We start from the raw sequence: 27,399 nt of genomic DNA on the forward strand, positions 1-27,399 counted from the left end.
GGGAGAAATTTTGGAAGCTTCAGTAGGAAAGTGTAGCTTAAAATTAGCCTATATTTCCCAGGAAGTTGATACAGCTTATCTCCCTCTACCCTGTTGTTGAGCTTGATCTGGTCATTGCCACCTTCTTCACTGCTACTACCTTGTAGTTCAGTGTTCTTAAATTGATGGAAGAGGTCCTTCAAAGTTAGACCATGTGGTCATTGGCTATCCCTGTGTGTTTAAGAGTACACATGTGCATGGAATTGTATTTCCAGTATAGTTAATCTAGAAATTTCTAACCAACTTGGCAGCATTTCTTGGTTGCTTGCTGTGAAAATGCTAAAAAAATTTGTTTAAAAATTTTTGTGCTGCAGAGTGTAATACCAAATTTGGAAACCAGATTTTTAAAAACAGCATCTATATTAATATGATAAATGCTTTTAGTTAAAATATCTTATTAATTTTTTAGAAAATTTAGAAAGCATTTAAAAACTATTGGAGACATTTGCAACTCTGAAAATTATTTTAGTGTATTTTTAAAATTAATTATTTAAAAAAATTTTAAGACACAGTCTTGCTCTGTCACCCAGGCTGGAGTGCAGTGGCGCCATCATAGCTCACTGTAACTTCAAACTCCTGGGCTCAAGTGATCTTCCTGCCTCAGCCTCACAAGTAGCTAGGAATACAGGCTCATGCCATTGTGCCCAGCTAATTTTAAAAAATTTAAAAAAAATTTTTGTAGGAACGGGGTCTCGCTCTATTGCCCGGGCTAGTCACAAACTCCTGGCCTCAAGTGATCTCCCACCTCAGCCTCCTAAGGGGCTGGCATTACAGGTGTGAGCCACCATTCCTGGCCTTACTTTGGTATATTTTAAATGTATATAAATCCAGTCAGTGAATGGATTTGTAAGAGAATTGTTTAAAGTTGACTGGAATTATAACATTTTACATTTCAGACATGTCAAATTCTTTTTTAATTCTAAGCATGACTTAAGGCTCTGTGTCCTGTTGTTTATATTCTAATTTTGTGTTTCCTTATTTTCAGGCCGAAATAGAACTATTTGTGAACAGACTTGATTCAGTGGAATCAGTTCTTCCTTATGAATACACAGCGTAAGTTTTTCAGCTTGGCTTTTATATAAAATTTTATGTGACTCATCAGAATTTTGTACATTGAGAACTTTGTTTTCTCACAGTTATGGACAAGCCTGAAAATATTTTTTAAGGTGTACTCTTCCAAGGTGTGGTTAAAAATGTGATCTTTTTTTTAATGTTTCTTTGTAATACAACAGAAGCACTGACTAAACAATGGATTTCTTTTTTTATCTGACTAAACAAAAAGCTATTTTGTTTTCTTAACATTTTAAAATTATAAATAGCTTCACATATTTTTAAACAAAATTTTTATGTCCCACATAATCAGTTCCCAGAAATAACTACTTTGATGTCTACCTCCACATTTTTTCTCTGAATAAATAGTCTAATCTATATAATCACATTTATACATTTTTGTTTTAAACAGAAGTAGATTCATAGTATTTATTTTTATTTTTATTTTTTTGAGACAGAGTCTCACTGTATTGCCCAGGCTCAAGTACAGTGGTGCAATCTTGGCTTGCTGCAACCTCTGCCTCCCGCGTTCAGGCGATTCTCCTGCCTCAGCCTCCCAAGTAGCTGGGATTATAGATGCATGCCACCACGTCTGGCTAAGTTTTGTATTTTTAGTGGAGATGGGTTTCACCATGTTAGCCAGGCTGGTCTCAAACTCCTGGGCTCAAATGATTCACCCACCTTGGCCTCCCAAAGTGCTGGGATTACAGGCGTGAGCCACTGCACCTGGCCCATACTATTATTTTTGATTGGCACCTTGTTTTTCTCATTGAATATATTGTGGGCATCTTTCCATGTCAATACATAGCTACCTCACTCTTTTTAGTAGCTGTTATTATTTCCATTTTAGAAATTGTATAGATTCCATGTACACTTACTTTCACTAGTTTCCTATTTACCAACATTTGATTATTTCCAGGTTCTTTGTTTGCTTTTGAGACAAGGTCTTGCTCTGTTGCCCAGGCTGGAGTGCAGTGGCACGATCATGGCTCACTGCAGCCACAACATCCTGGGCTTAGGTGATCCTCTCATCTCAGCCTCCTGAATAGCTGGGACCACAGGCATGTACAACCATGCCTGGCTAATTTTTTTTTTTTTTTTTAATTTTTTGTGGTGATGGAGTACCACTCTGTTGTCCAGGCTGTCCTTAAACTCTTCGGTTCAAGTGATCCTTACACCTTGGCCTCCCAAGGTGCTGGGATTACAGGCATGAGCCATTGTGCCTGGCCCAGTTTTTTGATATTGTGAAAAACGCTGCATGAATATCCTTTATTCATTTGACCATTGTATACCATATTGGGTCTAAAACTGTTGCTAAAATTTAGTTTAATTTCTCAGCTATTTAAGAGTTTTAAAAGAAAATAGTTTGCTGTAGAGAAAAGCATACACAAAAAAGTTACGACTATCCTAAAGAATTCATATACCTAAGTATGTCTAAGAAAAGAATACAGAATACATGAATGGGTAGACTATAATTCATCTAATTATTGGATACTTAAATTTTTTTCTAGTTTTTGTTTTGTTAAACATCTTTAAATCTTTGTGGATATTCTTAGGAAAAGTCAGTGGATCTGTGGAGAATCTTCATTTGGGAACTTCCCAGCCCCAGTTTTTTTTTTTTTTTTTTTTTAAATCACCAGAGACCCACCTTCCTCTTTAGGAATCTCACGAATCTGTTACTATTACTGTACTGATCTCAGATATTCCCCATATCATTCCAGAGTGAGCACAGAACTGCCCTTTACTTTTCTGTGGCAAAGCTGAAATTAAGCTGTAATGTTTAAACAGAACTTTATTAAAGTTGGTTAGTAATACAAGGGAATTACAACACAGAGAATCTTATAGGTGACTGACTACATCTTCTCCACAGCACTCTTCACAGAGGGTCTTTTTAGCCGTGCTTCACATATTGGGATGTGTTGGCAAGTGTACTGAGATGAGACAACTGCAGGTAGACTTGACATACATTACTGAAATGTCATTTTTAATTAAAGATTTGAATTAGAAAGATATAGAAAGGAGATAAGTTACGCAAAATTTGCTTGAATAATAAGGATCTAAATAATTTTATTATTGGAGTGAACAAAAATGAATTATAATGAGTCAATTAAAAGATATAATATGCATTCTAATAAGAGAATTATTTAGAAAAAAATATTCAAGGCATAATTTTAGGTGTTTTTTTTTTATGAGGAGAGATGTGGTACATAGGACTTGGAGTATGGATAGATTTCTTACTCATCTACTAGAGCTGCTACAATGATCAGTACCTAATCTGCTCTCAAGATTGGCTAGGTGTTTGATATTTCATCGTTCCCTTTTATGTGTAAAAATTTAAATATTCTTCTCCCAGGTTTGATTTTTGCCAAGCATCAGAAGGAAAGCGCCCATCTGAAAATCTTGGTCAGGTACTATTCGGGGAAAGAATTGAACCTTCACCATATAAGGTTTGTATTTAGTGTTACATAATAATTATTTACTTACAGCTTTTGTTTTTGTTATTTAAGAAAAGCCTGAGATAACTCAGCTATCATTGCTAAGGAGGAGTTCATTTCTCTTTTTCATCTAGGAATAGTTTCTTAAAATCAAAGTTAGAAGGATCCTTCTCCTTCTCACAGTGTGTCATTGATAAGTCTGTCTTAATGAACATTCACGCAACTAATGTTAGGAATGTTAAGACGGTGGCTTAAAGGGCAGGGCTCAGATGCTCTGCCTCCTTTACAGAGGGTCCTGAAACCCGGGTCCTGGAACCCAGCTTCCAGTCATGACAGGTTGTCTCAGCTGCTCTGTGTCTCTTTCCCCCTGTTTTCCAGCAGTATCTAGAGACAGTCTCCGTTAGCACGTACAATGCTGCCTGGGCTCCCGCACTGGGATTTTTGGAAGCTAATCTTTCTTTTTTTTTTCCAGACAGAGTCTTGCTTTGTTGCCCAGGCTGCAGTGTAGTGGTGAGATCTCAGCTCACTGCAACCTCTGCCTCCCGGGTTCAAGCAATTCTCGTGCCTCAGCTTCCCGAGTAGCTGGGACTATAGGTGCATGGCACCATGCCCAGCCAACTTTTTGTATTTTTAGTAGAGATGGGGTTCCACCATATTGGTCAGGCTGGTCTCAAACTCCTGAACTCAAGTGATTTGCCCGCCTTGGCCTCCCAAAGTGTTGAGATTACAGATTTGAGCCAGTATGCCTAGCCTAACCTTTCTATTTTGATGTATTTGGAACATCTTTGGTATATTTTTCGAACACCAGTTAAACCAAACTAAGCACAATATAAGGTATTCTTTTCAACATATGTACTTCATCATCTCTCCGAATTCTTTTGCCTTTAAATCTGTTATCTTTTAAGCCTATTATCCTTCCACATTGCATAATCCCTGTTTGTTTTGTATCTGTTCTCCTACTGTACAAAGAACAATGGTCTTTTGCTTTTAGAAACATTAAAGTAGTTTATTATAATAATGTATCACCATATAAAAAATTAAATGATGCAAAAGAATAAATAATAATAAATGTGCAGTTCCACTTCACAGTTTGTTATTAAAATTTCCTGAAAATTTTCATATACCTATAAGCTTATATTAAATAGATTAGATTTACTTATTTGTTTTAACATACTATATGCCACACTTTGCATTTTTCCTTTAACTCTCTACCATGGGCATCTGTCCACATGAGAATGTGTGTTCTGATGGCTCTAACTCGACTCCAGGTGTTATTCCCCAGCCCGACAGCTTCCTCTCCCGGGTTCGCGTCTCTGCTGTGTCTTAGACCTCATCCATAGCCACCTTCCCTGCTTTCTCACGAGGCACCCCCATCTCCCTCGACATTTTATTACATGGAGCACAACATTTATTATCTGTCCAGCAAATCCCGAAGCCTAGATTCATCTCACCAACCGTCTTACTCCCTCCATCACCTGCACCTACACTGTGAAGCCCTGGGGGAAAAGAAACATCACTGTGCAAATGTAATCCACTACAAGTTGATTGTTTTTGACTGTAAATATATCCTCTTCAAATATTCTTTTTTTTTCTTTTCTTTTTTTAAGAGATGGAGCCTTGTTCTGTCACCCAGGCTGGAGTGACGTGGCACAATCATAGGTTACTGCAGCCTCAGACTCCTAGTCTCAAGTGATCCTCCTGTCTCACTCCCCTGAGTGGCTAGGACTACAGATGCATACCACCACATCCAGACAATTTTTAAATTTTTTATAGAGACAGGGTCTCACTCTGTTGCCCAGGCTTGTCCTGAACTTCTGGCTTCAAGCAATCCTTCTGCCTCAGCCTTCCAAAGGGTTGGGATTGTAGACATAGACGTGAGCCGCCGTCTGACGCCTTTCAAATACTTTTTTTTTCTTTTTCGAGACAGAGTGTCACTCTATTGCTCAGGCTGGAGTGCAGTGGCAAGATCTCAGCTCACTGTAACCTCCGCCTCCTGGGTTCAAGTGATTCTGCTGCCTCAGCCTCCCAAGTAGCTGGAATTACAGGCGTGTGTCACTATGCCCAGCTAATTTTTGTATTTTTCGTAGAGATGGGGTTTTGCCAAGTTGGCCAAGCTAGTCTCAAACTCTCGACCTCAGGTGATCTGCCTGTCTCGACCTCACAAAGTGCTGAGATTACAGGCATGCGCCACCATGCCCGGCCCCCTTTCAAATATTCTAATCTGAAATTGTCTACCCTAAAATTGCCAGTAACTTTTAAAGTTTCCTAAACACAGTAGATTCAAAGGCCTAATGGGATGAAGTCATTGAGGAGGAAGGAACTCAAAGTGTATGGACATGGGTGCCATTGAGCAGGGTAGGCATGTAACTTGCGAAACACCTCTTCCCTCTTGGGATATTTGGAAGATTACTTTGAATGGTATTGCATTCTTCTTATAGCAGATGACTGTTTTCAGGCATGCTTTTTAAATTTTACAATCTTAAATATTCCAGCAGCCTCTCAGCCCCATCTCTCTACTTATGTCTTGCCCTTGAGAAATGATGGGTGGGAAGAACATCAGTAATGCCCTTAGTGAACTGGGAAGACAGCAGGAGTCCCTAGCAGGAAACAGAAGGAAACCCAGCAAAATACTCAAACCCATGGGGAGGTGTTGCCCTTTGGGGCAGACTTTGAAGGCAGGTTACTCCCCTTAGTAGGTTGTCATTGGGCACATTTCTGTTTCTGTGCAAGGACTGTTCCTTGCTCATACACAGGACCCTTTTTGGGGCCTAGTGCTTTTCAGATTTAATCCTTTGTTGTAGAAGTTGAGGTTAAATATAATAAAAGGAGAGCTTTAGAATGGAGAAATTGTGTACCCAACATTTTCCCTGAGTCTTCTGGAATGTTTCAGGATCCATATCTGTACTAAAACAAATTCTCTAAGCCCCAAACTTAAAGGGACAGAGCAGGCACATTTTAAGGCCAAGGTGTAAGCCAGACATAAATGTATTGACCAACATTTTTCATTTCACTATTGATTCTTTATTTTCAAGGATTTTTATCTTTATGTATGTATTTATTTATTTCTTTTTTGAGTCTCACTCTGTGGCCTGGGCTGGGCCACGGCTCACTGCAGCCTTGAACTCCCAGCCTCAATAAATCCTCTCACCTCAGCCTCCTGAGTAGCTGGGACTACAGATATGCCCACCATGCCCGGGTAATTTTTTTATTTTTTGGAGAGACAGGGTCTCACTATGTTGCCCAGGCTGGTCTTGAACTCCTGGGCTCAAGCAATCCTCCTGCCTTAGCCACCCAAAGTTCTGGGATTATAGGTGTGAACCACTACACCCAGCTTTATCTTATTTTAGATCTGCTGTAAAAACTGAGGTAACAACCAGCAACAAAATAAAATCCCAGCCTGCCTTGCCGTCTTTTATATTTGACTTCTGTTTAGGTCAGGAAAACAACAGTGCAAGACATTGTGTGTATTATGTGAAGCTGGAACCACATTTCATAGGACCATAAGATCTCATCTCAGATCTAAGCACTCATATTCATTCACTCAGTTAACACATTTGCTCAGTACCTTTCATGTGCCAGGCACTGTGATGGGATACAGCAGTGAGCAAAACAAAAATCTCTGTCCTCATGGATCTTTTATGCTGATGGGGAAAAGGAGACAAAATAAATTACCAGGATATATGTTTCAATTACTGAGGAAAGAACTATTGAAAATAAATCTGTGAAGGTGTGTGGGGAATTTCTAATTTTAAATAGGCTTACTGCAAAGGTGGATTTAAAATCTTAAAAAAGCCTTACCGAGAAGGTGACATTTGAGCAGAAGACCTGAAGCAAGTAAGGGAGTGAGCCATGTGAATATGTGGGGGAGGTGTTCTAGCTGAAGAGAGGCCCCAAGGTGTGTAACTTGAGCAGGTGAGCAAGATAGAGCATAGTAGGCAGTGGGCACAGAGAAGTAACAGGACCACATTATAGAATGACTCAGAGGCCACTGTGAGGATTGGCCTTTACATCTGAGCAAGATGGTTAGTTAACACTGGAGGGTTTTGAGTAGGCTTCGATTTTACCAGGGTCACCCTGGCTGCTGTACTGAGAATGGACCGTGGGGGTGCGAGGGGAGAAGCCAGGAGACCAGTAGGAGGCCTTCTCCCTCATCTAAATATGATCTGTCTTGGGAAGGGTGAGGGGGTGGTGAAGAGGTCAGAATCTGTGAATCTGGCTGTGTTTTGAAGGTGGCCGACAGAATTTGCCAAGGGATGGGATGTGGAGTGTGGAGTTTCTATTTTCTAAGATGGGGCAGTCTGTGGGAAGAGCCAGGTTGGGGGATGGGGAAGAGTTAGTTTTGGATGTGGTAAGTGAGAGGTGTTTATTAGGTGTCCAAGCAGAGATGCTGAATAAACAGCCAAATATATGCTTTTGGAGTTTGGAGAAGGGCTTCATCCTGGATATACACAGTATATATTTGAGAATCATCAGTGTATAGATGGTATTTACAGCCACAGAATTGAAGAGATCCCCAAGGGAGTGGGTATAGATGAAGAAGACAAGATTCGAAGAGGCACAGGACTCTCCCCATCCTCCTGACCTATAACACCAGGTGCCCCAAGGGCTCCTGGTATTGTATTTTTAGTAGAAACAGGGTTTTACCATGTTGGTCAGGCTGGTCTCGAACTCCTGACCTTAAGAGATCCGCCCCCTCTCAGCCTCCCAAAGTGCTGGAATTACAGGCGTGAGGCTCAGACCCTTGGGGCACCTGGTTTTATAGGTCGGGAGGATGGGGAGAGTCTAGCAAAGGACACTGAGAAGGAGCCACTGATGAGAAAGAAGGGTAACAGGGAGAATGTGGTCCCCGGAGGCCAAGGCAAGAAAGTGTTTCTAGGAGGAGGGATTGGTTGATTTGTCACTAATGGGTCAGGTGAGATAAGGACAGAGGATTGACCTTGGGTTTAGCCTTCAATGTTGAGGTCATTGATGTGAAAGCAGCCGTGATAGAATAGCCAGGTGGAGAGAGAATGGAAAGAGCAGTTGCAGGTGGACACATCTACAACTGTCTTGAGGACTTTTATTTTACTGGCAGTGAGAAAAAGAGTGGAAACTGGAGGATGGCATGGTTCAAAGAGGACTGTTTGTTTGTTTGTTTGTTTAGAGACAGTCTTACTCTGTTGTCCAGGCTCGAGTGCAGTGGTGTGATCTCAGCTCACTGCAACCTCCACCTCCGAGGCTCCAGTGCTTCTCTTGCCTTAGCCTCCCGAGCAGCTGGGATTACAGGTGCCTGCCACCACACCTAGTTAATTTTTGTATTTTTAGTAGGGACAGGGCTTTGCCATGTTGGCCAGGCTGGTCTCAAACTCCCGACCTTAGGTGATCTGCCCACCTTGGCCTCCCAAAGTGCTGGGAATAAGCCAAGGCACCCGCCCCAAAGAGGACTTATGATAGATTTTTTTTTTTTTTTTTTTTTTTTGAGACAGAGTCTTGCTCTGTAGCCCAGGCTGGAGTGCAGTGGCGTGATCTCGGCTTACTGCAAGCTCCACCTCCCGAGTTCACACCATTCTCCTGCCTCAGCCTCCCAAGTAGCTGGGACTACAGGCGCCCGCCACTATGCCCAGCTTATTTTTTGTATTTTTAGTAGAGATGGGGTTTCACTGTGTTAGCCAGGATGATCTCGACCTCCTGACCTCGTGATCTGCCTGCCTCGGCCTCCCAAAGTGCTGGGATTACAGGCGTGAGCCACCGCGCCCGGCCAGGAGGACTTGTGATAGATCTTTAAGCAAGGTGTGTATGTGGATGAGTGTGATCAGTAGATATGGGAAAAGTGATGATTTAGGAGAGGGAAGGATTGCCGTGGGTGTCCTTACTCTGGCAAGAAGGGATGGGACCTAGTGTACTGTTGGAGAGGTTGGCCTCAGTGAGCTCGTTCATCCGTGGTAACTGGAGGGAAGGCAGAGACATGGGGCATGATGCTGGGAGGTAAATGTGGCAATTGCTCCTGATTCCTCAGTGAAGTAGGCAGCATGGCCACCCCACCTGTGAGTGAGGAGGGAGGCAGCAGCCAAGTAGGATCCAGGAGAGCTAATAGAGCAGGAGTGTGGAGCGGCTGCTAGGCTGCATCAGGGACCCTCTGGCCAGCTGGTGGTTTGAAGTAACAGCAGCCAGCGTGCTTAATTGTGTATCTCCAGCTATTTCCAGCTGTGCTGCTGAGTTGGATTTAACCAGGTTTGTGGTTTTAACAAGTGAATACCAAAAAAGTGAGAGAAGAACACAGGATGTGAGGACATCCTTGGATGTTATGAAAGATGGAGATACTGTTGAGCTTGGAGTTTGAGCTTGCACAGGGGGCATGTGAGACCACAAAAGGAGTAAGAGACAGTGAAAAGACTGTAGGATCTGTCGATTCAAGTGGAGTCCAGGGCTTGTTGGAGGTGATGAACATTTGAGCCAGTGAGTTGGAACAACGGGAGGAGGTGCTTTGACACTGGGAAGCTTGAAATGGAGATAATGGCTGGGACTGCTGTCATTGATAAAGGCAGGGTGGAATGCGACCAGAGGAGGGAGTGCTTTGAAATTGGATGAAGACCAGAGTCGCTGGAGGAGAGGGCAGAGGATCAAAAGGTCATTGTTTTGGAAGGATCGTTGATATAGATGTAATCACCAAGAATCAGGAGCGAGGAGGAGTGTTGCAGTGACAGTGAGCCAGGAGCTGAGGGCCAGTGACCTGGGGTTGGTAGATGACAAGAACAGGAAGGAGTAGGGGCGGTGTGGTCTGATCACATGGGAGTCAAAGCTAGAGGTTTCTGGAGGAGGGAGAATGGTCTGGCCCAGCGCTGGGGCCTATGAGAGAAAACAGGCACCACCAGCAAGACTCCAGTGAGGCAGCATCCGTCAGGGACAGCCAGGTTTTCATCAGAACAGGCTCCAGAAAACATTCTGAGAAGAGGTTGAGGAACTAGAGGGTGTTCTGCTGGTGACACATGAGTTTCAGGGCATAGTGGAAGGGATTAAGCAGTTGAGGGGGGATACATTTTGGGATTCAAATGTGGGAATGGAAGGATGACATGGAAATCCTGGACTTCTGGTGGTGACTCATATTCAGAGGGTAGAGGCCATAATGGGATTAGTCCTGCCCATTAGTCCTAATGGGTAGTAGTCCGTTCTGACGCTGCTGTGAAGAAATACCAGAGGCTGGGTAACTTATAAAGAAAAGTGGTTTAATTGACTCACAGTTCCACATGGCTGGGGAGGCCTCAGGAAAACAATCATGGCAGAAGGGGAGGCAACCATGTCCTTCTTCATGTGGCGGCAGAAAAGAGAAGTGCAGAGTGAATCGGAGAAAGCCCCTTATAAAACCATCAGATCTTGTGAGAGCTCACTCACTATCACAAGAACAGCGTGGGGTACCGCCCCCATGATCTAATGACCTCCCACGAGGTCCCTCCCCCAACACGTGGGGATTACAATTCAGATCACAATTGGAGATGAGATTTGGGTGGGGACACTGAGCCAAACCACATCAATCCTGATGGTCGCAGGCTGCACGGAGGAGAAGTCTTGCCAGGAGTGTGCAGCCTTATATGATTTCCCTCAGATATGGACTTTGATATAATTTTTCTGCTATTTGCTAAAAGCTGGTGGTGAGATACATAACAATAACTGTTATTTAGTGAATACCTGTTTTCATCAGTCAGCATGCTAGGTGTTTTGCACACACGTTTCTGTATTTAATCCGACAACCCTGCAAGGCAGGTACTGCTCCCATTTTACACATAAGTTAACTGAAGCTGAGGCAGGGTTACGCAGCTTTCCCTGGTCTCCTAACAAGATGGAGTTGACTCGTACCCAGGTCTGACTCTAGATTGATATTTTGATTTTCAGAATTATTCCAAGGAGAAGGTTAAATCCTCACTGAAATAATTTAGGAAAAATTATAATCCCACGTTTTCCCGAATAGAAACAGAACCCTGCTGTGCTTGCGTGTTATAAGGAGGATTTGTTTCCCTTGGGAGCTAAGAATATTTAAAAATCCTTAGCAAAACATAAATAAAATACAATTCCATCCATAACCAAACATGATTTAAAATATTATAAAATTCCCAACTAAAGACGTGACAGGGAGAGGCTGTAGGGTGTCGTGCTGAAGAGCATGTTCTCCGGAGCTCAACTCACTTGGCTCAGATCCTGGCTATGCCGATGCTCAGTTGTGTGACTTGGTGCTCCAGTTTTCTCATCTGTAAAAGATGGATAAGGGTTGTTTGGAGGATTACATGAGGCTTGATATATACAAAGTACATGGAACATAGGAAGCACTAAACAGATGTTACCTATTACTACATTAATGTCACCTTAGTCTTGCTATTTCCTTCACAATTGAACACACAGGTTGACTCACCTAATGAAGTGAGCACTGGATTGAGGTGTCAGATTTGCCATTTTGGTGTAATATTGTCTCTCTGCTTAACTTACTTTAAGTTTGGTGTCTGTGCTTCTGATTTCTTAGTGTGTATACTTTTTTGTTTTTCCATTTTCCACTTTTTAAGAATGAATCTTTAAGGTTCATATAAGGTTTAAAATATCAACTAGTGGTACAGATATGGCTGTATTGGAAATAGCAATGCAGACAGAATGAAAACATTGGCTGACAGGTGGCAGCAGTGGACTATGCTTAAACATTCACTTAGCTGCTTCACTGCACCTGCTTTAGGGATGTTAATAAATACATACATAAAAAAGAGTGGGCTGCTTAGAAGTGAACCATGCCATTTTTTTTAATCACCTTATGTAATAAAGTTTGAGTTTATTAAAAGATGCAATTATGGCTGGTTGTATAGCTGGTAAATTTCAGCCTTCTGGAGTCATGTTTAGCCTAATTTTAGACATCTGAATGTCACATGCTCTCTTGTTCACTGCTGAATCTCTATCACCTGACACTTAAGGAGGGCACTTAACATCTGTTGATTATTTGAACATAAAAATTTGTCTACTTGTTACTAGAAAGCCATTAACTCCAGAATTCCTAAGACATGACCATGGGATATTACTAGGAGAGACTAAAGTTCCATTTTTGTTCTACATGGGATTTTTTTTTCTCTTCTAGAACTTATTTACATTTAAAAGGTAAGTCGATTGAAATTACCAAAAAGAACGTATCAAAGGAAAACTTGATGACGAGTCTTTAGAGAAACACAGTAGGATTAAAATTTAAATCTGATTGAGCTATGAGGAATTTAAAAATTTATTTATTACCAATATTAATGCACTTAAGTAATTTAATGGGACTAGCACTTTTACTCTATTTGTGATATTGGTATGAAAAACCTGGATATTTTTTCTGAATTTGCTTTCCACTTCCTTTTAATACAGTTTACATTTAATAAGAAGGAGACCTGTAAGCTTGTTTGTACAAAAACATACCATACAGAGAAAGCTGAAGACAAACAAAAGTTAGAATTCTTGAAAAAAAGCATGTTATTGAATTATCAACATCACTGGTAAGGCATGAATATTTTCGATTTTGGGGTTTATCCTTTCCATATGAAATCTTTGTTGCTTTGACTATATAAATTACTTGATTGTGTAAAATATAGCAACTTAATTGATTTCCTTTTTTTTGTTACTAGTGGTCGTAGCTTGAAGTAGTGACTCTTAGTTAAAGATGACAACATCATTTAAAGTATCATCTTTTAACTGTGTTTAGATTACTGTAATATCTGGTACTTCTTTTGATACATAGATCTGGTACATAGAGTAGTTATTTTTATTCACATACAGGCATACCTTGGGGATACTGAGGTTCAGTTCCATGCCACTGCAATAAAGCAAATAACACAATAAAGTGAGTCACATAAAGTTTTTCTTGGTTTCCCAGTGCATATAAAAGTTATGTTTATACTACATATAGTCTATTAAGTGTGCAATAACATTATGTCTAAAACAACTCTGTAAGTACCTTAATTAAAAAATACATTATTGCTTAAAAAAAAAAAAGGCTGACACAAAGACAGAAAGTGAACACATGCTGTTGAAAAAATGGCACTGATACAGGCATGGTGGCTCACGCCTATAATCCCAGCACTTGGGAGGCTGAGGCGGGTGGATCACGAGGTCAGGAGATCGAGACCATCCTGGCTAACACGATGAAACCCCATCTCTACTAAAAATACAAAAAATTAGCCAGGTGTGGTGATGGGCTCCTGTAGTCCCAACTACTTGGGAGGCTGAGGCAGGAGAATGGCGTGAACGCCAGAGGCGGAGCTTGCAGTGAGCTGAGATCGTGCCACTGCACTCCCGCCTGGGCGACAGAGCAAGACTCTGTCTCAAAAATAAAAAAAAAAGAAAGAATGGCACTGATAGATTTGCTTAACGCAGATCACAAGGTCAGGAGTTCAAGACCAGCCTGGCCAATATAGTGAAACCTCGTCTCTACTAAAAATACAAAAAATTAGCCAGGCGTGGTGGTGGGCGCCTGTAATCCCAGCTACTCGGGAGGCTGAGGCAGGAGAATTGCTTGAACCAAAGAATACTGTTTAGTCTTGCTCCTGAAGGTAGTAGAAGCAGTTCTTCAGTAGCCTCCTGACAGGAAAGTACTTAGAGATATTTTTAACTAATTTATGATGCAGTTAACAAAGATTTCATTATAATGCCAAGATGCTTAATAACAAGAAAGAATAAATAAAATAGTGTACAAACTAAGCAAGCATCAGACAGTAAAATTTACTGAATGATTTGTAATCGGCATATCAATTGCAAACTTCAACTATTCTGCTTTAAAAAAATTACCTGAGAAAGTGCTGGTAAATAATGATTTTGCAGTTGAATCAGAAAAGTTGATGATTTTAAGTGTAACCCTTAAATCAGTTCAGTATACATTTGGAAAATGTTGATTCACATTGATGAATTTATTGAAACCATTATTTGAGTATATTCTGTCCATGACCTATTTCAGAGAGATTTTACTGTATAACTTGATTTTAAGCATAGACAGTAGAGTTGACACATAAAATACCATGTACCCATGGGAATTTACAGTATTCTGTTAGGGAGTTTGTGAATATAGCACATTTTATTTTATACTTTGCACTAAGACATACTAGGGAGAGCATAATCATTTTCTAAATCATAAAGCAATACATGCCGATGAGAAAACACAAGCAGTACAAGAAAATATTAAGTAAAAGTAAGTCTTCTGTCAGTCTCAGCCTCATTTCTATTCTACAGAACTAACACTATTATTTCTCATGTGTGTTTCTATATTTACTATGCATATGGAGGTATAGAAAAGGGTGTGTCCCTTTTTAAAATAATGCAACTAAAATATTGTACACGTTATTCTGCAACTTGCTCATTTTATTTAAGAAAATATTATGGACTTTTTTCAGGTCAGGTAACATTGTAAATCTATAACCTCCTCCGTCTTTTCCATAATTTCATAATTCACTGCATGAATCAATCATAATTTCTCACCCATGACATTGGAACCGTGCTGTAGTTTATTATTCTCACTATAAAGAACAGTTAATAATAGTTTCTTATATAAATTGACGAATACTTTTTATTTTTTTATTTGTTGTTGTTGTTGGGACAGAGTCTCGCTCTGTCGCCCAGGCTGGAGTGCAGTGGCACAGTCTCGACTCACTGCAACCTCAGCCTCCTGGGTTCAAGTGATTCTCCTGCCTCTGCCTCCACCTCCGCCTCCTGAGTAGCTGGGACTGCAGGTGCCCGCCACCACGCCTGGCTAATTTTTGTATTTTTAGTAGAGACGGGATTTCACTATGTTGGCCAGGCTGCTCTCGAACTCCTGACCTCTTGATCTACCCACCTTGGCCTCCCAAAGTGCTGGGATTACAGGCGCGAGCCACCGCTCCCGGCCATACTTTTTATTCTTATTTGGGGCTTTAGAACATAATTTGAGGATCTTTTTGGCTTACTCTGTCAGTAGCTGCTAAGCTATTTTGTGATTCCTGAAACTATTGCTTTGATACCAGCACCAGACACTTAAAACTCTCTTCAGCTGTGCTCTGTGTGGTTTGTGATTATACTTCTTGCCTGAATTTCCAAATCTTGATGACATTTTATTTATAAAAATATAATTAACTAGTTATCAGAGTACTTACCATTTCTTAGTATCATAGAACCACTGGACTATAGCTTATTGAATTATAAAGGGGTCTTGAAGATACTTTAGTGAGTTCCAATCCCAGATCCCACCAAGTTAGCAAAGGAGAATGATGTGCTGTTTTCAAAAATTCAAAATCCTAATGAATACTCCAGATGTACTCATGTTAAAACTACATAGAAATGCCAACTGTGGGCTACCCTCTTTGGGTCACCTCCCTTTGTATGGGAGCTCTGTTTTCACTCTATTAAATCTTGCAACTGCAAAAAAAAGAAAAGAAAAAAAATGCCAACTTGTTAAATGCCAACTTTCTTTGCTTTGGGCTGTAATTTTCTGAGTGCATTGTGACAATATGGGTTATTCTGATTAGAAACTTTTGGAATTAATTTATTGGAAAAACAAGTAGTTACTAAATGAAGCTTGATTGGTAGAACTGTTTCAAATGGAGTCCTTGGAGAGCAGGCAGAAGTAAAGCAAAGGAGTTCTTCATGATAAAAAGTTGGGAGTCATTCAGCCTTTATCCTTGCGAGTCTTCTTCCCATTATTCAGTCTGTCAGATTGGAAATAAGAGTTTTAATTTTTTTGATATTAGAAATTTAAATAAATACTACTTGTTAATTTAGGAAGACAGTAATTGAAAATCATATTCTTTGGCCAGGCGTGGTGGCTCACACCTGTAATCCCAGCACTTTGGGAGACCAGGGTAGGAGGACCACTTGAGCCCAGGAGTTTGAGACCAGCCCTGGCAACATAGTGAGACCCCAACTCTACAAAATATTTAAAAATTAGCCAGGTGTGATGGCATGCACCTGTAGTCCCAGCTACTTGGGAGGCACAGATGGGAGGATCACTTGAGCCTGGGAGGTTGAGGCTGCAGAAAGCCATGATCATGCTACTGCACTCCAGCCTGGGTGACAGAGCAAGACCCTGTCTCGAGGGAAAAAAAGATATCCTTTAAGTTTTCTTAAATTTATTTCAAAGGGATTTTTTTTAAATGCTTCCTATTACCTGAAAAAGCTATTATGTCAAGGTATTATCTAAATGATACATTTAGGATGTTGGCTTTTATAAAACCTAAATTGCGCTTTAATTTCTCATTTTGTAACTAGCACTATAATTTTTATGTAGTACTTTCCCTCCAGTATGGTAGCATGAAGATACTATATATTGCTAGTATATATTCATTAATTGAACTTCATCTCTATCTAAAAAATTAAAGCAATTAACGGATTCGTTAAGCTTTCAGAAAATCTGAATTATTTATTTTATATAACAATGCGTTTATGCTTCTAATATTTTATAGTCTTTTCATTGGAACCACTAGCCTGCTGATTATAATAATAAGCAGTTTAATAGTATAGGTGATTCTAAAATTTTGTACACTGGGTACTGTTAAATAACGTTTAAAGGTGACGAGACATGTTTTATTAGGTCATTAAGGTACACCTTGGGTGAATATAGAATCATAATTTTACTTCCTAAGGCACACATTAATTAACAAATAAAACATGCCCTGGAGTGTCGTCTTATGACTGTAAGATAGCTGCTATATTTTGAGTAGTTTTTTTATTTGTATCCCGCAGTGTACTCTGGGCACAGGGGGCCACATGCTTGGACTGTAATGTAGTTATATGGTGCTACAGAACTTTATTTTCTGCTTTTATTATTTAAGTCCTTTTTCACTATAGAACTTGAAAGATTTGGTTCGCTAGCTTTGCAACAGTATTTCTTTTAGCAATAACTTGGATTTATAGTTTTCACAGAATTTTTTTGTATAGCTTTCACTTTTCCTCCTGGCTCTTTAGTTTAATGTTTTCCTATATCTTGCAATTGTATTCCTTTTTTATTGAATAACCTGAGTAATAAGAGGCATTTCCTTCTCTACTGTCTAATAAACTGTTCCTGAGGAACTAGATATATTGCTTTGTGTACCTATTTAGCGCTGTGAGTGTTCTGCTAAAGGTAAATTACAGTGAAGTGTCTAAATAGTATTGTTAAATTAGCAATTACAATAAATTAGTTTATAAAACTCTTTCCTACCTACCATTTATCCTTTCAAAAAAGGTACGAAGTTTTTTTTGTTTTTTTGTTTCTTTTTTTAAGGCTAGTCAAATGAAGCAGTGCTGTACCTGGTTGTGATCAATTAGTTGTAAACACCACTGCACTCGGACCAGCCTGTAGTTTTTCCATCACTGCAGTGTATCAGATACTGGCATATTGTTATTGCTTATGAAATAGCACATTTCATTAACATTCTTTGTGGTTTTTGTAATCTTAAGGCATTTACACATTTAAATTTTACAAAGTGACGACACTGATTTGGGCAGTAATTCTTTGTCATGTTTGGTGGGTTCTTTTCTAACTTAACTCCTCTTTCCATGTGTAGGATTGTGGATAATATGCCTGTAACGTGGTGTTACGATGTTGAAGATGGTCAGAGGTTCTGTAATCCTGGATTTCCTATTGGCTGTTACATTACAGATAAAGGCCATGCAAAAGATGCCTGTGTTATTAGTGTAAGTTCATGATAAACTCTTTGCTGCTTTTTAAAACATGGCTTTTGATAGAATTCAGTCTTTACCTGGACAAAAATTGTTATATTCATTGAATGAGTGTACAGTTCAGATGTTCTGAAGTACAACTACTTCAATCTTAAACTTACAGCAGATTAATAATGTATAAGTTGAGCTTTAGAATTGGAATAATTCAGATTCAGTTCAACATTTACTGAGATTGTCTGTTGTATGTTAAATGCTATGGTAAGGTCTAGAACTTTGTCCTAACTCTCATAAATCTTATATATTACAAAATATACATAGTAGAGTGTCAAAAAAGGCTTCATTATAAGTTAACTAAATTTGTATTGCAGAAGTCAGATATTATAACCTTTTTAAGACCTGTCTTTGAGGCCATTATTTTATATTTAAAAATAGATTAATCAAATAGAGACATTACTATAGAAGGTAATTAGAACTAGGTGGGGATATATATTAAAATGAATTTTGTGTAATCAGATCAACCTGATTTAAATCTCTTAATGGATCTGATTCAGTGGAAGGTAGCATGAGTTAATCATGAAACTGATTATATCAGTTAGTGCTTTTGTGAGTGCTGACCAGAGATACTTGAATAATTTAGGTTATGAGTTTAGTCCAAACTTATAAGCTTCCAGGCAGGAAAAGTGTTTAAATGTATAAGCTTTGTGTGCTCATAATATTTTAAATTTTATTTTGTTTCATTTTAAATGAAAGGCTAGAAAATACTAGATTAGTGTTCTTTTGAATTGGTACTTATTATATTTTATGTAAAAAAACTTTAAGAAGCATATACCTTCCCCAATTAATTTTTGGCTTAAAAAGAGTTTAAGTATAAAATTGAAACATGTTAATGTGAAAGGCTTAAAATTCCATTCAAACTTAAATTTTCTTACTTGTTGTAGCCCATTTTAAAGTTTTAAGTTTTGACTCTTATATAGTCAGTTTTCTACCTTTAACTTTTAAGTTCTGTTCTGCAGTCAGATTTCCATGAAAGAGATACATTTTACATCTTCAACCATGTTGACATCAAAATATACTATCATGTTGTTGAAACTGGGTCCATGGGAGCAAGATTAGTGGCTGCTAAACTTGAACCGAAAAGGTAATTATATTAATGATAAAAAGTAAACAAGTATAAGTGAAATTTAGACCCAAAGAATAAGTATTTGGGGCTCAATTACTCCTTAATATTCTGACATTTCAGGATTGTTTTCACTAAAACTCCCTTTGGCATGATTTGTTATTGTTATGGGTTGTCCAGAAAACCATACCAATAGTTATTTTCCTGTCATGATAAGCGGTCAAGCCCAGGTGCCTTAGTGTTTTGTTTTTCAGTCAGGAGGTTTTGACAGCTTTTCCACGTGTCAGTGGGGAAGGAGAAGTTGAGTGGTTGGGACAGTGGTCCCCTTCGTAGTGGAAAGAACACTGCCTCAGATAATCTGTGGCTTTCCTCTGGTCAGAGGCCCAAATGAGTGGACAAGTACTGTGATTTCTCAAGCCCCTATGCAGTGTTAGATGCCAGTATGAAATACGAGCCATTGAAAGAGATCTCTTCAGCTTATTATTTTTTATCACAAATGTACATATCAGTTATTTATGAGATTTTTTTTTTAATATTTCATTTTCTTTCATGACTTTTTCTGCCATTGAATTAGCCTTTTTCTCATGCACTGGTGGTCAAGAAATACATGCCATAATAAGATGGCAGTTAAACTTCATCAGTATTTTTTTTTTTAAATAAGATTATTTAGCCAGGCACAGTGGCTCACACCTGTAATCTGAACACTTTGGGAAGGCCAAGGCAGGAGGATCACTTGAGGCCAGGAGTTCAAGACCAGCCTAGGCAACATAATGAGACCCTGTCTCTACAGAAAATGAATTCGCTGGGCATGGTGGCATGTGCCTGTAGGAAGCTGAAGTGAGAGGATCACTTGAGCCCAGGAGTTCAAGACCAGCCTGGGCAACATAGTGAGACCCTGTCTCTACAGAAAATTTAAAAATTAGCTGGGCACTGTGGCCCGTGCCTGTAGGAGGCTGAAGTGGGAGGATCACTTGAACCCAGGAGTTTGAAGCTGCAGTGAGCCAAGATCACACTACTGCACACCAGCCTGGGTGACAAAGCAAGACCTTGTCTCAAAAACAAAACAAAAAACAAAAAAGGCCAGGCATGGTGGCTCATGTTGTAATCCCAGCACTTTGAGAGGCTGAGGCAGTAGGATTGCTTGAGCCCAGGAGTTCAAGACCAGCCTGGGCAACATAGCAAGACCTTGTTTCTACAAAAAATGAAAAATTAGCTGGGCGTGGGGTGTGGTGGCACACACCTGTAGTCCCATCTACTTGGGAGACTGAGGTGGGAGGATCACTTGAGCCCAGGAGTTTGAGGCTGCATTGAACTGTGATGGCACCACCGCACTCAGGCCTGGGTAAGAGAGCAAGACCCTGTCCCAGAAAAAAAAAAAAGATTATTTAAATGCTCTTCAAGTATAGTGTTTTCAAAAGTATGTTTATAATTTTGTACACATATGATGTAAATATTTATGCTATTAAGTGTGACATGAATAATTTCACCTTTGTCAGCAGCATTTTAAAATACGTACAAAATCTGTAACCTTTACCTCATTTTAAAAAAGTTGTACTTTATCAGCATCTTGCCAAAATGTTTCTTCCCACAGCTTCAAACATACCCATATAGATAAACCAGACTGCTCAGGGCCCCCCATGGACATAAGTAACAAGGCTTCTGGGGAGATAAAAATTGCCTATACTTACTCTGTTAGCTTCGAGGTGAGTCTGTTGTTATCTTTAGTATAACTCTGAAATTGATTTTAAATTTGTACTACTTAAACTAATTAAAATGTTACTGATTATGCTTGTCAAATAAAGAAGCTATTAATGAGCTGATTTTTAGGATAGTTTGTCGGTGTACCAAGCAACATAATCACTCTTGTAACTGAGTCTTAGTTTAAATGAGAATATAGAGGAAGTTGAAGACTTGAGCCTGATTTAGTGTTAAGCATAAGAGATACATATAAGACAAGAGTAGAAAACAGGCCTAGAGGATGGGATGGAAATGCCAGAGATATATTCAGAAACCATTTGGGAAATCAACACCGTACTTTAAAGGATTTAAGTGTGAACTTTAAATGGAGAGCTTCCAATTGGTAGATTGTCTTAGAAAATTGAAGGGAGTGTTTTCATTAACGAAGTTTCTTAAAATGCAAATTCATTGTTATGAGAATCTTAGTATTCTACCTTTATTTTTTCACCATTTTTAAAATCAAGATTTAATTATGAACTTTAAATGAAGAGTTTCCGATTGGGAGATTGTCTTAGAAAATTGAAGGGAATATTTTTATTAGCGAAGTTTCTTAAAATGCAAGTTTATCATTAAAATGCAAGAATCTTAGGCAGTGTTCCACCTCTATTTTTAAAAACTTTTGGCAATCCAATGTAGTTGTGATGTTTAATATCCCCGTATAATGTTTCATTTTGCAAACCTGGTGCGTAAATAGTATATATTTCTAGATATTAAGAGCTCAGTGTGCCTGGAATGACTGGTCTGGTTAGCTGCCCCCGGCATAAAGAAAAGAATAATTATTCCATTCCATTCCATTATTTTCTTAAAAAAAAAAACCTACATATAGGTCTAAATGTTGACATCTAAACATCTAGTTATAATTTAAAGCAATACTTTTAGTAGGTATTACTAGGAATTCTTTTTTTTTTTTTTTTTTGGTTGCATAATCTTACTCTGATTTCCCCTAGACTTTAGTAAATCTGAAACTCTCCAAATCTCAGGACTAACCAAAGTTAGATAATTTAGAAATTGCAATTGTTGACTCAATGGAAGGACAAGCTTTGAATGGGATTTTTTTTTGTTCTTAATGTGCTGTCAGCAGATGTTTACTTAAAGAGATTTTTTAATCTCCTCTAGGAAGATGATAAGATCAGATGGGCGTCTAGATGGGACTATATTCTGGAGTCTATGCCTCATACCCACATTCAGTGGTTTAGGTAAGAGTACAGAGTTAGCCTGCTTTTGCTTTCTACTTTTCTACCCTCTGTCCCTTTGAACATCTCATTTACTCTCAGATCCTCTCTACTTTATTCAAAAGTCTGGCCTTGGGTTCAAATCCTGGCTTTCAGCCACTGATTGTGAGTCACGGCAGGTCCCTTAATTTCTCGGCGTCTGTTTCTTTATCTAGAAATACCCACCTTACGGGATTGTTGTGAGGATTAAAGGACATCATGGGACAGAGCATTTGAGGACATTGTCTGGCACATAAGAGTGTTCAGAAACAGAAGCCGCTGTTGTTGCTATGACTTTATTATTATCCCCTTCAAACATGATTCAAAACTTTTATCTAGAGTTGTTCATGTTGCCATAACCCTCCTTTTCCTATTGCTGTCTGATCTTTTTGACACTCACTAATTTACTGAGTAAAGCTGTTCTTCAGTAAATTTCTTGAGGGCACAAGCCAGTCCTTTGTTGTGGCAGTGATTTGGGCACAGTAGTTATTTCATAATATTGACCATGTACCAAAAAATTCTAGTTCTAAACAGACTATGAAACTGTATTATGATAAGTATATAATGTTATTTATCTACTGGAGGGAAACATGAAAGAACACAGTTCATTGAATTTGTTGGATTTTAGATAGCTTTCATTTTGATTTTGATCAAGACTGTTTTAATGTTACTCAATAAACAGTTTTTAAAAGAGTTTTACTGTTCCTAGGATTAAGCTACAGATTACTCATGATGTGCTTATTTCTACAGCATTATGAATTCCCTGGTCATTGTTCTCTTCTTATCTGGAATGGTAGCTATGATTATGTTACGGACACTGCACAAAGATATTGCTAGATATAATCAGATGGACTCTACGGTAAGTGGAAGCATTTTAGTCTTTAGTCTGCCAAGGACACTGTTTATTGTTATTTTGCGAAAAGGTAAAATAATAGCTTTAGAATCTGCTTTTAAAACATTCTTAAAACAAAAACAAAAACAAAAAAATTCTTCTCAAAAGTTATCTTGAATTCACGTTTTCAAATAAGAAAGTGATACTTAAGAATTAATATTCTTGGCTGGGCGCGGTGGCTCACACCTGTAATCCCAGCACTTTGGGAGGCCGGGGTGGGCGGATCACCTGAGGTCAGGAGTTCAAGACCAGCCTGACCAACATGGTGAAACCCCATCTCTCCTAAAAACACAAAAATTAGCTGGGTGTGGTGGTGGGTACCTGTAGCCCCAGCTACCTCGGGAGGCTGAGGCAGGAGAATTGCTTGAACCCAGGAGGCAGAGGCTGCAGTGAGCCAAGATCGTGCCACTGCACTCCAGCCTGGCAACAGAGCAAGACTCTGTCTCAAAAAACATAAAAATAAAAATGGAGTCAGCACAGCCTTGGGAGCTGACCTGTTCACAGCCTCCTGTGTGGGAATGGACTGGTGCAGCGTGGGGTGTAGGTGCACAGTTACAACTCTGTAAGGTTTCTCCATCCCTGACACATACCCGTTTGTGAAACCACAAAGTTGAATGGAATAACTCCTAAGCAATTTTTATTTGTGTAGTTGTTTAATTTTTTAAAATTAATCTTAACAAATTTGTATCATTTCAACCTTTTGATATATTTAAAATAATTGCATGTTCCAGCCTCTTTAGTCTCAAACTTTTTAAGTTGCACAGTGTTACACATTTTCTACTCTTCATTTCGTGGCAGCATAATAAAAGAATTTTCACAAGAATCACAGTAATTTGGAATGAATGCAAAAAACTCAGGTTTTTATTGTATTCTCTTCCCCCAGCTTCTTCAGCCTCCTGTCCCCCAACCTCTCTGACCTGTTCTGATTGGGGAAAATATATATGAATATTTATAAGCTTTTAACGTTTGTACTCTATAGTCTCTTTCCTATGATTTTTATTGATTTTATGTCTTATTAAATATTAAAATGATTTTAAAATACTCTGCTTATAATTGGCTGTTCCACATAATTGCTGTTAATGGAGTTTTATCTTAATTTGCACAGCGTTGCCATGTGGAACCAGGCCAGTGGTGACTCTGCTTCCACAACCCTGTCCTACTTCCCATCTCTTAGCACAGCAGTCAGAGTGAAACTGCTCAAACAGAAGTCAGATCATTTCACTCTTGAGCACGGCCCTCCAGGGACTTCTGTTCAGTCAGAGCAAGAGTCAGAGGCTTTACAGTGGCCTCTAAGGCCCCACGTTACCTCAGCACTCTGCTGCACCTGTGCCGGCTACCTTGCTGTTCCTCAGACCAGGCAGACATAGGTTTCCAACTCAGAGCCTTCACGAAGCTCACTGTTTTATCTGCTAAGAAGGTCTGCCCCTCATTTACATGGCTAGTTCCCTTACCTCCCTCCGATCTTTACAAAATGTGATCTTCCCATTGAACCCCTCCCAGCCATCACATGTTACATCCTGTCCTGCACACACCCATACATCCTGTTTTTCTGTATAGCGCTTATTACCATCTAATGTACAGTATACTTTCCTGACTTATTTTGTTTATTGTCTGCCTTCCCAATGAGATCATGTACTCCTGAGAGTAGGAATTTTTCTGTTACACTCACTGTGGTATCTGGTGTTTTAAACAGAGCTGAGCTTATAGTTGGTGCTCAGTGAATGTTTACATCCATGCTTACTGTATTAGCAAAGTAGCTAGAATATGAGAGCTAATGCCATTTGCTTATTGTGGAGATCATTAAGAGTAGGATGAAGAGGATAGAATGTGACTAAAAATCGTCATCAAGTCAGATCACAAAGCTTGACTTAGAGTAGAATTAGGTAGCAATCACATTGTCTTTGTAAAGTTTCTCAATAAGTATATTTGTAGACCTTAATGTCATAAATTCAAGAAACTGACATATAAGACAGTTCAGCAAAGCCATATTAATCTCCATGAGTCAAGCTGTATTCTTCAAAATTGAAATAGGTACTAACATTTTTAAGTTTAAAAAAAACCTGTTTTCTGTAACAGCATATTCAACAGTGAACAAACTGTCTATAGTTGTCTTGTTGATACCATGAGACAATCAAACTGATTTCATTCCCCTTTTAGGAAGATGCCCAGGAAGAATTTGGCTGGAAACTTGTTCATGGTGATATATTCCGTCCTCCAAGAAAAGGGATGCTGCTATCAGTCTTTCTAGGATCCGGGACACAGATTTTAATTATGACCTTTGTGACTCTATGTAAGTGTTAACTGAAAATTTTCAAGTAGAAAATACTTTCTAAATACAGTAATTGCTTAAAAACCAGTTTTTCTGGCCGGGCATGGCGGCTCATGCCTGTAATCCTAGCACTTTGGGAGGCCAAGGCGGGTGGATGACAAGGTCAGGAGTTCGAGACCAGACTGGCCAATATAGTGAAACCCCGTCTTTCTACTAAAAATACAAAAACTGGGCATGGTGGCAGGTGCCTGTAATCCCAGCTACTTGCGGGGCTGAGGCAGTCGCTTGAACCTGGGAGTCGGAGGTTGTAGTGAACTGAGATTGCGCCACTGCACTCCAGCCTGGGTGACAGTGCAAGACTCCATCTCAAAAAAAAAAAAAAAAACAAAAACCACAGTTTTTCTAAGTGGGTAGGTAAGCCAGATTATTTCTGAGCATCCTTTAGGTTCTCAAAATCTAAGTGACTTGGGGCAGGCTTAGCTGCACCCAAAGACTGACTCTTGGTTTCTCCCTTCAGCTCTTCCTAGACCAAGCCTTTGTCAGGGAGGCACTGGGCTGGAGATGAACAGGTCCTTAAGACCATCAGCATCTGAGTCTAAACAGCCCAGAACCGGGACCATTTAGGGTCTCTTTTACCCAGCCATCGTGGGCAGGCACAGTCTGGTTAGGGTTCCAGGATATTCTTGGCTTCCACGGAGGGAGGAGGGTGGGAAAAGAAGGGATGGGGCAGGAAGCACTGTGTAGATCCTTCTCATCTGGGGAGGATTTAGGAAGCAGGATCTCTCTCCTCTAGGGAAAGTGAGTGTGTAGGAAAGACCTTCCTTCCTCCATAAAAAGATTCTCTTCTTTGAGCTACCTCAGCGACTTCAGAAATTGTATTTAGATTTTTGCCAACTAGGACAATTTTTTTTTTTTTAAATAAATGTTCCTTAGAGGTATTGATAGCCACAGGGGTTGTTCTGAAACTACCTCTGGGTATATGTTAATTCCACTGTCTTCCAGTTTCCTTAATTGGAAGATAAAAAAGGTTTATGAATAGAATTTTCTAAATTTTACCTTTATTTAATGTATTTTACTTTATTGATGCCTGCTACTGATAAATAGCAACAAATGAATATACTGGGAGAATTCAGAAACTAACCTTTAATAATTTTTTAGTAAACATTTATTTTTTATGTTTGATTACATATTAAATATGTAATACCATAGTTATTTTTGTTAGTAAAGTTGTTCCAAATTTTTATGATAAAATTAATTATATAAATGCTTTGCAAAGAGCAGTATCATTTTCAAATGTCTGGCACTGAATAAGTTTGGGAACCAAACTCACACCTTCAGGTTCATTTTGAAGACTGACTAGGATATCTTTTTTTTTAAATCTACTAACAACTTAAGGAGATACAATTTTGATAGGTAGAGCTAGAATTTGTAACTATATCATACTAAAGAGAAGTTAAGTCATACTAAAGAGAATAGGTCAGGAAAAGGTGTCATAAAAAAGGTTTGGACAGAGGGTAGGGTGAAGGCACTGGGTGACAGAGAGCCAAACTAGACTTAGAGCAGAATGAATGTTTGAAGATAAACTTCTGCTTTCTTTCTTTCTTTTTTTTTTTGAGACGGAGCCTCGCTCTGTCACCAGGCTGGAGTTCAGTGGCGTGATCTTGGCTTACTGAAACCTCCACCTCCTAGGTCCAAGTTATTCTTCTGCCTCAGCCTCCTGAGTAGCTGGGATTACAGGCGCCTGCCACCACGCCCGGCTGATTTTTGTATTTTTGGTAGAGACACGGTTTCACCATGTTGTCCAGGATGGTCTCAATCTCTCAACCTCGTGATCCGCCCGCCTCGGCCTCCCAAAGTGCCGGGGTTACAGGCGTGAGCTACTGCACCCAGCCAACTCCTGCTTTCAAATCTTATTAGGAGCTGTCTTCTGCGATGCTCTGGTTTTTATTGCGGTCAGCTAGAAAAGTGAACTTTTAAGGAAGGAAAGTTTCAGAGAGTCTAGGATAGAATACGATGGGAATAATTTTCCTTAAGTCCTCAAATAG

The 27,399-nt window shown here is 39.4% G+C and overlaps 1 protein-coding gene across 2 annotated transcripts in view; it reads left to right on the top strand.

The window, feature by feature from the left end:
• Positions 1 to 27,399, top strand: part of TM9SF2 (transmembrane 9 superfamily member 2) — a 62,795-nt gene that overhangs the window by 18,003 nt on the left and 17,393 nt on the right. For both annotated transcript variants that reach the window (XM_016925490.4, XM_016925491.4), the window contains 9 exons: positions 1,025 to 1,092; positions 3,443 to 3,536; positions 12,876 to 13,003; positions 18,014 to 18,143; positions 19,142 to 19,266; positions 20,837 to 20,948; positions 22,099 to 22,178; positions 22,944 to 23,052; positions 25,243 to 25,375. In XM_016925490.4, the coding sequence (XP_016780979.1) occupies positions 1,025 to 1,092; positions 3,443 to 3,536; positions 12,876 to 13,003; positions 18,014 to 18,143; positions 19,142 to 19,266; positions 20,837 to 20,948; positions 22,099 to 22,178; positions 22,944 to 23,052; positions 25,243 to 25,375 (979 nt within the window). The remainder of the gene's footprint in view (positions 1 to 1,024; positions 1,093 to 3,442; positions 3,537 to 12,875; positions 13,004 to 18,013; positions 18,144 to 19,141; positions 19,267 to 20,836; positions 20,949 to 22,098; positions 22,179 to 22,943; positions 23,053 to 25,242; positions 25,376 to 27,399) is intronic.

The sequence above is a fragment of the Pan troglodytes genome, chromosome 14 (genome assembly GCF_028858775.2).
Source record: "Pan troglodytes isolate AG18354 chromosome 14, NHGRI_mPanTro3-v2.0_pri, whole genome shotgun sequence".
In the NCBI taxonomy this organism is placed as follows: domain Eukaryota; kingdom Metazoa; phylum Chordata; class Mammalia; order Primates; family Hominidae; genus Pan; species Pan troglodytes.